The 15,313-nt window shown below is 40.8% G+C and overlaps 1 protein-coding gene and 1 non-coding gene across 44 annotated transcripts in view; one reads left to right on the top strand and one right to left on the bottom strand.

The window, feature by feature from the left end:
* The window catches only part of ABCA5 (ATP binding cassette subfamily A member 5), a 133,000-nt gene that overhangs the window by 527 nt on the left and 117,160 nt on the right, over positions 1-15,313 (bottom strand). For 30 of the 43 annotated variants that reach the window (XR_014820869.1, XR_014820871.1, XR_014820868.1 and 27 more), the window contains 13 exons: positions 14,931-15,065; positions 13,023-13,097; positions 12,261-12,352; positions 9,324-9,450; positions 8,754-8,871; positions 8,561-8,652; positions 7,580-7,755; positions 6,554-6,629; positions 6,344-6,438; positions 5,461-5,580; positions 2,634-2,783; positions 2,176-2,255; positions 553-608 (listed from right to left, as the gene is read on the bottom strand). Coding sequence is in view for 27 of the 43 variants with exons in the window: in XM_021068102.2 (XP_020923761.2) it covers positions 553-608; positions 2,176-2,255; positions 2,634-2,783; positions 5,461-5,580; positions 6,344-6,438; positions 6,554-6,629; positions 7,580-7,755; positions 8,561-8,652; positions 8,754-8,871; positions 9,324-9,450; positions 12,261-12,352; positions 13,023-13,097; positions 14,931-15,065 (1,392 nt within the window). In the remaining 16 variants the exon portion in view is untranslated. Of the gene's footprint in view, positions 1-552; positions 609-2,175; positions 2,256-2,633; positions 2,784-5,460; positions 5,581-6,343; positions 6,439-6,553; positions 6,630-7,579; positions 7,756-8,560; positions 8,653-8,749; positions 8,872-9,323; positions 9,451-12,260; positions 12,353-13,022; positions 13,098-14,930; positions 15,066-15,313 lie in introns of all 43 variants that reach the window. The other 13 variants (XR_014820859.1, XR_014820866.1, XR_014820860.1 and 10 more) reach the window with 1 other exon arrangement.
* LOC146398034 (U6 spliceosomal RNA) lies at positions 4,292-4,398 on the top strand. Its single transcript, XR_014822161.1, has one exon. It is a non-coding gene; the product is annotated as a U6 spliceosomal RNA (small nuclear RNA).

The raw sequence follows: 15,313 nt of genomic DNA, 5'->3' as shown, positions 1-15,313 counted from the left end.
GGCCGGTGGCTACAGCTCCGATTCGACCCCTAGCCTGGGAACCTCCATATGCCGCTGAGTGGCCCAAAGAAATAGCAGAAAAAAAAAATTTTTTTTAAATAAATCAGAAATGGTATAAGGCTATACCTAATTATACTAACACGTCAGCTCTCAAGAGATACATTGCCATTAACATTATTTAAACAGAATAATCTCCATTAGTCACATCTAAAGATGAATGTTATTTTAGAGGGTTATAGATGATGTGTTTTTTGATTAAGTAGCACTGTCATAAAAATAACTTACAAATATTTAAGCAATGTAATTGGACAGGGTAATACGAAATACCATCCATCATGATTCATTTCTGTTACTACATTGAAAAAAAAATTGAGCTATTCAAAATAGGCAGGTGGAGAACCTCAAGGTGTTTAAAAATTACGAAGTTTAGGAATATTTTTAACCACTGGTCTCTGGCTCACAATCTCCTTTCTTCTCCAATATAAAATGAAACAGTTAGATACTGGACACTTCCTTCTACAGAAGAACTTTATAAATTTAACTTCATGGTACCTGCTCCAGTGTTGCTTGAGAAAAGCTGTATTCTTCGATGGCAAAAGTATGTTTAGCTATTGAAATAAAAAATAAAAAATTACTGTATATAAAATATAAAATTAGCTATTAAAATCTTAAAATACAAAATTAATTATAAAATTAATATTTCTAAATAATAAAGTAGCAGTAACTACTGAGTGGCTAACAGTCTGGTATTTTTTTTTTTCCCCAAATCTCTACAATCAAGTCATTTCAACTGGAAGTTGCTAAAACATGTCACTGTCCTCTCTCTTGCTTCCTCCCCCCTTCCCCCAATTCTCTACAGTCCTAAGCGCTATGTATTTAATGGCACCTGCCTTATTTCACCTTTTTCCAAGCAGCTCCTCTTTACCCTCCTTTTCCTTCTTCCTCATTATTCCTTCTTTCCCTGTTCCTTTTGACCCCTGCTCTCTACCTCCCATTCCTCAATTCCAATACAACCTGCCTCGACTTCCTAAACTAGACTCTGGATATTGATCGTGTGTCCATACTTTTTTTTTGTTTTGGACACACCCATGGCATACAGAAGTTCCAGGGCCAGGGATCAAACCTGAGCCACAGCAGTGAAAACACCAGGTCCTTAACCCATTGCACCACCAGGGAACTCCCTCATATACATTTTAACATTTATTTTAGATCCTTTCACAATCTATTCCAATATCATATTGCTAGTTTTCTAGTCACTCCTTTAAATTTAATTCTGCCTAATTACTTCACATGTTCTCATTAATCATGAAGAAAACACCAGGAACTATATAGGTTGTTTCACAGCTTACAAATGCCAGAAAATAACCTGTATATAAACATGGGCCCCAGCCAGGAGACTACCTTTCTCTACTGGGGAGGTGTCTTTATCCTACCTACCATTTATGTTTAAAATGCCAATATCCAGGACTTCCCATCGTGGCGCAGTGCTTAACGAATCCGACTAGGAACCATGAGGTTGCGGGTTCGGTCCCTGCCCTTGCTCAGTGGGTTAACGATCCGGCATTGCCATGAGCTGTGGTGTAGGTCACAGACGTGGCTTGGATCCCATGTTGCTGTGGCTCTGGCGTAGGCCAGTGGCTATGGCTCCAATTAGACCCCTAGCCTGGGAACCTCCATATGCCGCGGGAGTGGCCCAAGAAATAGCAAAAAAAAAAAAAAAAAGCCAAGATCCAATAAACTTCCTTAAAAGTTTAAATTTAGGAATGCCTACCCTTCAGGCACTAAGAATTCTCTCCTTTCTCCTGCAACGAACTGGAGTCTAGCTACCATCGCTACTTCAATGGCCTAATACGAAGTACGGATTCAAGAAACTCAATGCTCTCCCTTCTGGACTGAGCCCATGAGGGCCAATGAAGCTGAAGGTCCTCAGAGATGCAACGGGAAAACCGCAGCGATGTCCACCGAAGACAGTACAGGGTTTACGCTATGGTCCAGTTGGTGTACAGAATCCCTAGGCTAGGAGGGTTCACCTAGAGCTTAGGGGAAATTAATAAAAGGCCATCTTCTTATTTACCACAGTTTCTATAACAAACTGAGCCCCAACTTCGAAACGTCATAATAAAATTCTTTCGTAATGTGAAAGCAACCTTACAATGTTTTTCAAATATTACTTACCTTCTTCCAGCTTTGAGAAAGATCGTGAAAGGGACTGCACATCTTCCTTAGGAATTTTATAGGCCAAAATAGAAGAAAAACTGCAAACAGAGATAAAACATAGGAAAATTCAAAAGGAACTATGACTGTATGTTCTGAAATTAAAGCTCAACATTTTAAAAGTTCAAAATGAACGCTAATAACTCATTTTGATACTTATTTAGACTAAAATCATTTGAAATCTTAAATATTTCCATGCACAATAACTCTCTCTTTACCACTGAATAAGAACTTTTAAAACTTTAATATTATCACATATTGAAAGATCTACCATTAAGTTAGACATAAAATTCCAGTCATTAAACTACATTAGTCCAATATTAGTGACGGTTCATTCTTCCTCTAATCCTTAATATAACAACCGATTTTTATGACTATCTCTCTACAAAGAAGAATAACTAAATTTTTAAAATCTTTACCTTTCTTGACGGTTTGCATTTGGGAAAATATACTGAATCTCTCTTTGAAGACGGTCTACTTCTAGGTTTTCGATACAGTCCTTCAATTTAATTTCCAGAAAGTATCCTTTTCCAAATTTACTCTTCAAATGTTGGACTGTCCCAATACATCTGTAGTAATTTTTAGAAGAAAGTGCAAATGTAAAATAACCTGACAGCTTCAAACTTAAAAGTGATTTAGGGACTTCCCATTGTGGCACAGCGGAAAAGAGCCTAATATCCATGAGGACAGGGGTTCAATCCCTGGCCTCGCTCAGTGGGTTAAGGATCCAGTGTTGCCGTGAGCTGTGGTGTAGGTCGCAAATGTGGCATGGATCCTGCGTTGCTGTGGCTGTGGTGTAGGCCGGCAGCTGTAGATTGGATTCGACCCCTAGCCTGGGAGCTTCCACATGCTGTGTGTGTGGCCCTAAAAATTAAAAAAAAAAAGGTGATTTAAATACAATCCTTACATTGGAATGCATGTGAATTTTTTTAAAGTTTTGTATTATAGTTGATTTACAATGTTCTGTCAATTTCTGCAGTATAGCAAAGTGACCCAGTTATACATATACATATATATATATATATACATACTTTTTCTCATAGTATCTTCCATCCTATCTTATCACAAGTGACTGGATATGAAATGCATGTGAATTTATATAAAGATTGCAAAGATAAAAGATAACACAGAAAGTCCCCATGCACCCCTCACCCAACTTCAGTTCCCCAAGGCTGTCAACTTACATTGCCATGACACGTTTATCGAAATTAAGAGAGCAGCCCTGGCGTATTTCTATTAACTTCACAGACATGACTTGCACTTCCCGGGTTTCTCCTCCAAGGTCCTTCTGACCCAGGGTCTATCCAGGGTCCCTCTGCATGGAGGGGTCACACCTCCTCCGTCTCCATCGTCCTGGGACAGTTTCTTACGCTCTCCTTCTTTCTCACAACTTGGACAGTTTTGAGAACTGGTTGGGTGTTTCTGCAGAATGTCCCTCAGTTTGGGGACATCCGTCTTTTTCTTATGATCAGACTGGGGTATGTGGGTCTTTGAGGCAAACAACGTGGAGTTGCAGTACCTTGCTCATCGTGTATCGGAATGTGATAACCATGTGGCACTGCTTGTTCGGGGCCGTATCTGTCACGTTTCTCCATGGGAACCTTACTACCCTCCCCTTTCCATACTTTAAAGAGACTGGCTAGTGCAGACTAAACTTGAGAAATCACATAATTTGGCATCTTTCTGTAAAGGTTTGTCTCTTCTCCCACATTCATTTATTTATTCAATCACTTATTTATATATGAACTCATGCATATTTACTTTAAATTTTGGGTTATAATCCAATACAATGCCTGACATTTTTTTTTTTTTTTGTCTTTTTAGGGCCACACCTACGCCATATGGAAGTCCCCAGGCTAGGGGTTGAATCCGGAGCTACAGCTGCCAGCCTATGCCACAGCCACAGCAATGCGGGATCCAAGCCATGTCTGCGACCTATACCACCGTTCACAGCATCCTTAACCTGCTGAGTGAGGCCAGGGATCAAACCTGCATCCTCATGAATACTAGTTGGGTTTGTTACCGCTGAGCCACGATGGGAACTCCTGCCTAACAATTTTTAAAAAGAGCAAATATCTTGCTTGCTTCAGCAGCACATATTCTAAAATTGGAACAATACAGAGAAGATTAGCACGGCCCCTGTGCAAGGATGACATACAAATTCATGAAGTGTTCCATATTTTTGATGAATGGATTAAGAAGATGTGGTGCATACACACAAGGGAATACTACTCAGCCATAAAAAAGAATGAAATAATGCCATCTGCAGCAACATGGATGCAACTAGAGATTAGTAAGTCAGAAAGAGAAAGACAAATACCATATGATATCACCTATATGTGGAATCTAAAATGTGGCACAGATGAATCTATCTACAAAACAGAAACAGACTCACAGATATAGAGAACAGAACTGTGGCTGCCAAGAGGGAGGGGGATGGAGTAGGATGGACTGGGAATTTGGGGTTAGTAGATGTAAACTATTACATTTAGAATGGGTAAGCGACGAGATCCTACTGTATAGCACAGGGAATTAAATCCAGTCTCTTGGGACAGATCACAGTGGAAGATAATATAAGAAAGGGAATGCAGGAGTTCCCGTCGTGGCGCAGTGGTTAACAAATCCGACTAGGAACCATGAGGTTGCGGGTTCGGTCCCTGCCCTTGCTCAGTGGGTTAACGATCCGGCGTTGCCGTGAGCTGTGGTGTAGGTTGCAGACGCGGCTCGGATCCCGAGTTGCTGTGGCTCTGGCGTAGGCTGGTGGCTGCAGCTCCGATTAGACCCCTAGCCTGGGAACCTCCATATGCCGAGGGAGCGGCCCAAGAAATAGCAACAACAACAACAACAACAAAAAAAAAAAAAAAAAAAAAGAAAGGGAATGCACATATATGTATAACTGGGTTACTTTGCTGTACAGAAATTGGCACAACACTGTAAAGCAACTATACTTTAATAAAAAAAAAGAAAAAAAATTTTTAAGAGCAAATATCATGGCTGAAAATAACACTCCAAGTTGCTGAACAATTATGCCAATTCCAAATGCAAAGTAGCTGGCCAGCTTGGGGGGAGAAAATAACATATTTCCAAGTAATTCTACAGAAAGCGGATTAAAAACTCAGATTTTTAACATTTGAATTAGCATGTGTTATGCATTATTTTAAGTTTCTGAACTGATGGCATTCAAAACCCACCCGTGCACCCACGCTGCACCCCCCACCTCCTAGCAGCACACTGTTCAACACCAACCTTAACTGCCCAGACACCATGATAGCCACTCGATCACAGACTGCCTCCGCCTCCTCCATGTAGTGAGTGGTCAGAATAGCAGCCCGCTTTCTGTTTTTAAATGCAGTTCGAATGGCTCTCCTGCAAAACATAAATAAAGCAAAAAGAAGAAAAGAAAGCACCTGAATGTTAATAACAATACCTGAGTTTCCAAAAACCCAACTGTTTGGCTCACTTAATTTATCAAGCATCAGTTGCTAGAGTTACTGCATTCCGCTCAACCATGATTCTTCTGATCTCACTCATTTTACCTTATTTCTGAAAGACGATCAAATGGAAAGTTCATGATTTCAAAAAAGTTTTTACCAGTTAAATGCATGCTAGCCAACCGATTAGAAAAACTGATGGCATTTCATGTTATAACAAAAATAGCCACAAAATCAGAAGGAAACAAACCCTTAACATTTCAACCAAACCTCACATTTTACACACGGGAAAATCTTGACTCAAAGAGTTGGTCACTGATTAGCCCTGTGAATCCCCAGAGAGCGAGTTTCAACACCAACACAAGACCATACCATTATGGGATGTTTACTTATATATATGTTCCTTCCTACAGGAAAAAACCTTTTCAAAACTATTCAGACAACGGGGCTTTCATCGTTTTTCCGGAATACGTAACAGACTTGTTAATAACACTTCATGAAGAATACAGCACAGTTTAAAAAGGGTAGGGGATCTCTAGAAATGAAATGTTTAATGACTTTTTTCTTTTGTGTGGGCTTTTAAATCAGCATGTCTATATAGCTAATACTGTGAATTGTAATGAAATAAACTTTTTTTTTTTTTTTTCTAAAATGTGACAGAGCACAAGGGTCTCAAGCGTCTTTAACGTCATACTCACCACATGTGCTGTTTGGCTTTAGGGTCCATACCTGTAGATGGTTCATCTAGCAGAGTAATCGGAGGGTTCCCCAGCATACTTAGAGCGAAACACAACTAGGTGGAAAGACAACAGAGGAAGGAGGGACTCATGAGGCTTCACGCTAAGAAATGTTATCAGGATAGTGTCAGGCCCTGAATGATACATATATTGGTAGTTTAACAAAAGTACCTTTCGCTTAATTCCTGTGGGTAGTTTCTTTACCGTTTTCTGAAGATGTTCTTTTAAATCAAGTGCATTTGTTATTCTGCAAAATAGATAATGCAAAATGAGTGTGTAACATGATACATAAAACACAAATTGTTTGCGATCACTGACACTGTTTTTTCCCAAGAACAGTTACTCAGTTAAAGCTCCTTTTAAACAAATTAATACCTTGATTGAAAGGTTCACTTTAGGAGTTCCCGTCGTGGCTCAGTGGTAAACGAATCCAACTAGGAACCATGAGGTTGTGGGTTCGATCCCTGGCTTTGCTCAGTGGGTTAAGGATCCGGCGTTGCCTTGAGCTGTGGTGTAGGTTGCAGACGTGGCTTGGATCCCGCGTTGCTATGGCCCTGGCGTAGGCTGGCAGCTACAGCTCTGATTCCACCCCTAGCCTGGGAACCTCCATATGCCGCAGGAGTGGCCCAAGAAATGGCAAAAAGCCAAAAAAAGAAAAAAGAAAAAAGAAAGGTTCACTTTAGGGGAGTTCCCATCATGGCTCAGCAGTTAATGAACCCAACTAGCATCCATGAGGACGCAGGTTCGATCCCTGGCCTCACTCAGTGGGTTAAGGATCTGGCATTGCCATGAGCTGTGGTGTGGGTGACGGATGAAGATCCTATGTTGCTGTGGCTGTAGCATAGGCCGGCGGCTACAGCTCCAGTTGGACCCCTAGCCTGGGAACTTCCATATGCCGTCGGTGCAGCCCTAGAAGGACAAAAAGATGAAAAAAAAAAAAAAAAAAAAAGAAAGGTTCACTTTAAATTAAAATAGGTTTCGTGACATTTACAGGTACATTTATTCTGTAATTAGAAGGTAAAAATGTTTCCTTTTCATTTCCAAGGCTGTCACAACTTGGTAAAGGATATATGAAAAAGTGATGATTTTTTCCTATGAAAATTAAGATTCGTGGAAATGCCTGCTATGAAATTGTAAAACTGCAGAATGTAAACATCCCCCCTGGGCAGCAAAAGGGTTCTAATGACAATATTTTACCGATTTATGACCTCTTTCATGTCACCTGCACTCATTCCTTTCACAGCTCCGTAAATTTCGAAATGTTCCTGTAAGGTAATATCTGGCCACAGCGGGTTTATCTGAGGACAGTAGCCCATACACTTAGCGGAATCATCATCTTCAGATGGGTCTGAAGAATAATCTCCTAGAAACACCTGGAGAAATAAATACAAGCCAATTTTAAGTAACTGTTTTGGCTTAACATTGTGAAGGAAGTGGCCAGTGGGTTAATTCTAACTCCCTCCTAGCGTGTGAGTAGGTCAGCTTCCCGCTCCTTTCTGATGAAGGAAGGACAGACGTAGCGCAATGGGACTTCAGTGACGTGGCCAGAAAGGGCGACTAGGAATGCAGCTGGAGCAGCTCAATTCTAAGGAGGAGGACCAGGGGGCCTGTTGAAAGGGGATTTTTGAGACAAGGAAATAGTGAATTTGGTCATTTGGTTTTCTAAGGGGTAAGGAAGAGCCAATACAAGGAACCTCGAAGGCAAAAGAAAAAGAATAAAGAGTGCCTGGCATTTTCCGGGGAAGCAGTGGGAAGGAACCACGGGGTGGAGAAGCGGGACGGGTATGAGAGCAGCTCTGCGAGGTCTCCACAAAGTGGCCAGTGACACGTTTAGAATCAAAGGCTAACTGATGGCAGGGTCGAGGTTAGCTCCTTTGTTTCCATCGTTACTACGATGGTCTTCTATTAAGTCAGCAGGCAAATCACCATGCTGGTAACAGTCGAAAAGCAGAGTACTTACTAATTGTGCGTGCATTCTGCACGTGTGTGAGAAAATTTTACTATGATGATATCTTCAGAGATAACCAAAAGGATCAGAATTTGATCAAGCTACCCTAAAAACTTAACACGACAAACACAAAACCCAAGCATCAACATCCTATTTGTCGCTGAGCAATTTCTTTTAATTAAAAATGTAAATGATAGACAACACAAACCATACCCATATTTATATCATACCTGGCCTGAAGTTGGTTCAATATCACCAACCAGAATATTAATAATTGTGCTCTTGCCCGCACCATTTGGACCCAACAGTCCCAAGATCTCTCCTAAAAGAATCAAGAGAAAAATCATCACAGGTAAATCAAACTCAGCAGTGGAAATGACTCTTCTGGAAAAGCTATTTAAGAAAAAATAATTAAATACCAGCCTTTTTTCACACAGAAGGACACATATTTATTTGCCACTTTCTTTACTTTTCTTGTAGGAAGAAAGTCTTTCTTGTCTTCATATTCCTTATGCAAATTATTGACCATAATGGCTGGTTTCTAAGAAGGGAAATAGGATTTAGAAAGAGAGTTACTGGAGTTCTCTGCTGGCTCAGCAGGTTAAGAATCTGGCGTTGTCACTGCTGTGGGGCAGGTTCTATCTCTGGCCCGGTAACTTCTGCATGCCCCGGGCATGGCCCCCGCCGAAAAATAATCAATAAAATTAAAATAAAAAGAGAATTATAAATCAGATATCTATCACTAAATGACAGGCCATACACACCTCATGTCCAAATCACAGGAACTATATTGGCCAGTAAAGGGTACTATATGAATAAATATCCATTTATGACTGAAATAGCAGCTTATTTAAAAGTAAGTGGACAAAAAATATTTTTCCAAAGACGAACTTTTCCCAGATTGATCCATATGAGAGAAGAATCTTTTCCAGGTTAATTCTTGTGCCTGAGAAAATGATCCTTGCATGCCCTGGGCAATAAAAACTAAATTACCTCCTCACAACACTGGCAGCTCATCAACTCTTTGACCTTTAGTCTTTCAGCTTTGACATCTTCATCTTCATCTTCATTGTTTGGTGGTTCTGGAAACTTCCTAGTTTTGGACTTTGTTGAAAAGGTTCTGAAAGTATAATTAATTTTTAAATAATTTAAAAAGTAAGAAATTCAAACACTACATTAAGACTGAAAAATATATCAACTATATGCATACATATATATCTGTTATCAGAGATCAGTTGTCTCTTAACAGCGCAGATTCTAGAGCTATTTTTCATTCACTGACATCATCTGAATGATATTATCTAAGTTCAGTCATTTATTCAATAATTACTTATGCCCAGTATGTGTCAAGCACTGGTTCACAGAAAGTTAAAAAGACTAACAATACAGCAGAGATCCAGCTTGCAAAGCATTTATATCTTGGGTGTACATGAGACACCGGGGCAGCGGGGATGTGGAGGCTGAGGTCAGAGTCCTCAGGAAAAAGTGCTTCCAAAGGAATTTCTGAAGTACCATTAAGAGAGGTAAAGAGGCAAACAGGAGTGGACATTATGGGGGGGGGGGGGGGAGAAATGGGAGAAAAGTTTGAGGAAGAATCAATCACATTAAAGGCTGCAGATTAGAGTTGAGCCTACCTGACAAGACAAAGAGGAAGTCATTAGTTACCTTACTGAAAACAGCAGAAGTCAAGAGGTAAGGGCAGAGAGTCAAGGAGTGAATGGGAGGTGAGAAACTGGAGAGGGAGGGAGGGTTTTTTTTGGCTCTGAAAGGACAGAGATGGGATTAGAGCCTGAGAAGGAGTCAGGCTTACATGAGATTCATGAGTTCTGACATCTATTTCTTTTGTTTACTTGAGACAAAAGTGACCCTCTCCCAAAGGAAAAAATACCCCACTAAGATCCACAAGGGAAAGATATAGAGAGAGAAACTGGGCAGCATTCATAAGCAGACAGAATAAAAGCAGGAAGGACAGCTTCCTCTGGGTCTGGGAAAAAGCAAAAAAAAAAAAAAAAAAAGAAAGGTGTGGATAAGTGTGTACACATTTTATTTATAATTAGGTGCTTCTGTTTTCTGAGAGAGATGCAAGATCATTTACTGAGAAGTAAGAAATGAGATGAGAGGAATCTGCGAATCTGAGGAATACAGAAAAGGCTTGGGAGCTCTGGGAAAGGACGGACGGGAAGGTGCGGACCTGGGGACAGGGGGCGGCAAACAAAGCTGAGTTTACCGTGATGAGCACATGCAGTGTCGGCCTTCGCTCTCAAACAGACAGGGGAAGTGGAACAGAGACCAAAGTCACGGGCTTGGAACTGAGGGGTTATGGTGTTGGAAAAGTTATCGATATGGATGTTGAAATCTCACCCAAAATGACAGCAGGAATAAGGGTGAAGATGAAGGGGAGCCTGGATGTGGGGAGTACCTGGTGGTTAATAAATAACTGCTGTGGTGCAGTGGGTTAAGGATCCGGCGTTGTCTCTGCTGTGGCCTGGATTCCATCCCTGGCCTGGGAACGTCCATGTGCCACAGGTGCAGCCCCAAAAGAATAAATAAATAAATATCCATCCAACATTTATCAATACGCTCCAGTTTTCTGTAGGATGTTAATATTCAGCAAATAAATAAATGTATGTAAAACAAAAAAAGAAATTCAGTACCAATTTAGTACCAATAGCCATAGTTCAATAAATAGCTCTCTCCTTTAAAAATATCCTGAGAAAAGAAAATGCACAGACTTGGGGAAAATACTTTCAAGTCGTATATGACAAAAGAGATTTGTATCCAGAATAGATCAAAAACTCACGACTCAATAATACAAAGACAACCCAATTTTTTAAATGAGCAAAGGACTCAAATTGGCATGTCTCCAAAGGAGATCTAAGAATGGACCACAGGCACATGAAAAGATGCTCAACATCAGAAATCGTCAGGGAAATGCAAATGAAAACCTTAGCAAGACACCAATTTGCACCCACTAGAATAGCTAAAATCAAAACGACGGTGATACGTATGGGCACGAATGTGGAGAAAACAGAACCGTCATCCATTCCTGGTAAGAAGCTAAAATGATGCAGCCACTTTGGAAAATGGTCTGGCAGTTCTTCATAAAGCTACCACATGACCCATCAATTCCACTCCCAGGTGTCCACCCAAGAGAGATGAAAAGCTATGCCCACACAAATACCTGCACTCAAAGTGCTTCATAGCATGACTCACAACAGCCAAAGAGTGAAAACAGCTCAAATGCTCATCAACTGATAGAAAGATCAAGTGTGATATATATCCCTACAGTGTCTGATTACTCAGCAAAAAAAAAAAAAAAAAAAAGGCGATGAAGTATTGCTACAGGCGCTCACTGATGAGCCTCCTGAACATCATGCTAAAGAAATCAGACCAAACAAACAACAACAACAACAAACAAAACCACCACATCGTGTAGAATTCCATGTATATGAATATGTGAAATAGGTTTATAGAGACAGAAAGCAGATTAGCGGTTATACAGGGCTGGGGGCAGCTGTCGGGGGGGGGAGTGGCTACTAATGGATACAAAGCTTGTTTCGGGGGTGATGGAAATGATCTAAAATTAGATTATGGTGTTGCTTGCACAACACTGCCAAATATACTGAAAAAAAAAATTAAATTAAAAAGAAATTAGGAGTTCCCGTCGTGGCGCAGTGGTTAACAAATCCGACTAGGGACCATGAGGTTGCGGGTTCGGTCCCTGCCCTTGCTCAGTGGGTTAACGATCTGGCGTTGCCGTGAGCTGTGGTGTAGGTTGCAGACGCGGCTCGGATCCCGCGTTGCTGTGGCTCTGGCGTAGGCCGGTGGCTACAGCTCCGATTGGATCCCTAGTCTGGGAACCTCCATATGCCGAGGGAGTGGCCCAAGAAATGGCAAAAAGACAAAAACAAAAACAAAAAATTAACTGACCTGAAAAAGGGATCCTTTCTTAACGACCTGCTTCCGTATTTTTTCTCATAGTACTGTAAGAGGAAAATCCACAGCACACACTGCAGGTAAGGCTAAAAGAAAAACATGTAACAGCTCATGACTGAATTATTTTGGTTGGTTTTTTTCTCCCTATACCAACAGAACCAAAATCACACATATCAGGTTCCTTACCATCACTGAAAAAATGATCACAATTTTTTTTTTTTTTTGCACATCATACAATGAGTTCAACATAAATGATAGATTTTTAGTAAAATTATCCTTCACATATTTTTCTGTCTCTGTAAAGTTCATTCGTTGTCAGCTTCCTAAATTATAATTTCTATCTTTCATTTTTTTGGCTGCAGTTCAGCCATGTGGAAGTTTCCGGCTCAGGGATTGAACCCGTGTCACAGTTGTAACCTGAGCCACAGCTGCAGCAACGCTGGATCCTTAACCCACTGAGCCACATGGGAACTTCCCTAAATTACGATCTTTTTGAAAAGCTTTGTTTTTGCTTCTATGGAAGCCAGAATTATTATTAAATAGAATTAATAATATACGAAAAAGCCAAGTATATTAAAGTGGATGTATTCAGCAAGCAGAAGGTATTATCACTGAAATGCACATTAGGTAGCATTAACTAACCCACTTGACTTTCTATGCACCTTCATTTTTATGCAACAGTATAAAAACTAAAAAGAGAGTTAATATCACATAACCAAATCATTAAGGTAACATGCTAACATGGTTATTTCTTACCGATATAACAGCCACCAAAAGCTTATCCCATGGGGTGTAGGTGTTCTCACTTTTCTGAGTAGTCTGCCAAGAAATCTAAGACAAAAATTGTTGAAAATTTATATAGGGCTGTGACATAATGATATAATGATATTGGTCTTTGATCCCAGTTCCTGGGACAGAATTTCTAAAACCCTTGTAATTTCCTGAGTGACAGGGGTGTTAGGAATGTATTTAAACAAGCCCCTCAACCTCAGCTGAGTTTATGCTGACAAGGTGACGCTGGAGGATGGAGGCTGATACCAGAGGAGTGGCCCAGAGACAGAAACTGGAACTTTCAGCCCCATCTGCTCACTGCCAAGAAGGCGGGCAGAGTTTGGAGACTGGTTAAGTCATCATGCCTACGTAATGGGACCTCCACGGGGTCCCTACACATGGGGTTCGGGAAGCATCCACATGCTGGGAGGATGGCTGGTGCCATCCTGCAGAGGGACAGAGCTCTGCACTCGGGGCCCTTCTGGAGCTCGCCTGTGACCCTCTTCATCGGGCTCTTTGTACATCCATTATAATATAGCAATGATAGTAGGCAGACTGCTCCCCCACGTCTGTGAGCCATTACGGCAAATTACGGAGCCTTCTGCAAAGGGGGTTCATGGGAACCCCTGATTTGTAGCTGAGTGAGACAGAACCATGCGTAACCTGGGGACCCACAACCTGCAACTGGAATCTGAGGTGGGGTGGGGGGTAGACTGTGGGACTGAACCCTTAACCCATGGGGTCTGTGCTAACTCTGGTCAGTGTCAGAATTGCTTGAGGTAAGAGGAAAAACCCAAACATTTGGTGTCAGAAGTGTTGTGAGCAGAGAAACAATTTTCTTTTAGCTGTAGTGTGGGGAAATATTTGTATTAAAACAAACAGACAAACAAAAATTATTTAACAGCAAACATCTTCTCTATACATTAGCTAGCTATTAATATTAACAGCCATGTTTTGCAGTTAGATTAAAATGTTCCTCACCCCCCAAATATTCCTATCAGAGTACGTATAAATTAAACTTATAAGCTGAAGCCAAAAAGAAGGGAGGGGAGAGAGGTCGGTTTGTGCACCGAATCACCAATCCTCCTAGGTTAATACCTCATCACTTCAATTTTTTTTCTAATCACATGGAAATTGTTTTCAACTAACCAGGCTTAACAAAACCAACGGGTTTCTCTATTTTTTCCTTGAAAAAAGTCTCTCACACTTTATTTTTCTCTCGTCATTGTACAGTATAAGACATTTTAATCTTTCAATTCCCCCCCAAACAAATACTGACTGGCATCAGATCACAGTTCTAATTTGTGAACACTGTCTTGGGCACGAAAGAACATGTGATGAACACAGTCCTTCTCCTTTGAGAATTCAGTTTAAAAACAGGCTTAAAAAGATTCCACAGTAATTTTAAACTGCTACATGAATAATATCTAAATCAAGCAGTAGCAGCTAACCTGATGCTTCTGATTTTTTTTAAAACTATTTCAGCATTTGGGGACTCTGGGTGATCCACCTGTCTGGGGTGCTGAAAGGGCTCTGCGGCCCTCTTCTATAAAATGTATGCAATTTTCCAGAAGGCCTTCTAATTCAACCCCTTTCTAAGGAGATCTATTTCATGGTAAACAGAGCTGTCTGTGGACTTCTGGGCCGGAATCTGGAGAAGATTTCGAGTGATGACTACCTCTGCTGGCCCCTCAAACCAGGCACCCTGCCCACCAGGGTGGCATTTCTAGGGGACTGAGGGAGGGGAGTTCACCCCCCCACCCCAAATAACCCTTACAAACCCAATAAATAAATAAATAAATAAAAACTATTTCAGCACAAGAACTCAGATCCCAAAGATTAGGCAGTATTTACTTCGCATTTTTAAAAATATGAAAACATCTAAAGACCTACCTTAATGAAACAAATCAGGCACCCCAGAAGTGGGTAGATGGGGATGAGTAGGCAAAAGGTATAATGAAGAATAGCTGTAACAGTGTATTCCATAAAGTAAGTTATTTCAGTGACTGCAATGCAAGCCAACGCTGTCTAAAGAAAAAAAAAATGAGAAAACACGTGAAAAGATGTTTAAAAATGTCACACAAACTTACTGTGTGTCTTAGCATTAACTACGCTTTCAATCGTCTAATAAAACATGGAGACACAGTACTTAGCCAGGAAGCGTCAGAGTGTGGGTGCCAGCTGGCATCCCTGCCATGCTAGCTGTTAAATGCAACAAGAGAGTGTCCCTTCATGGAGTGGGTGGTGCTGAATACAAATACACACACAAAAAGGTG

The sequence above is a fragment of the Sus scrofa genome, chromosome 12 (assembly GCF_054392235.1).
Source record: "Sus scrofa isolate SSC_HxYL_T2T_F1_AM1 chromosome 12, Sscrofa_HxYL_maternal_Yorkshire_Landrace_v2.0, whole genome shotgun sequence".
NCBI classification, from domain to species: Eukaryota; Metazoa; Chordata; class Mammalia; order Artiodactyla; family Suidae; genus Sus; species Sus scrofa.
This window is presented reverse-complemented; position numbering and strand designations above follow the sequence as displayed.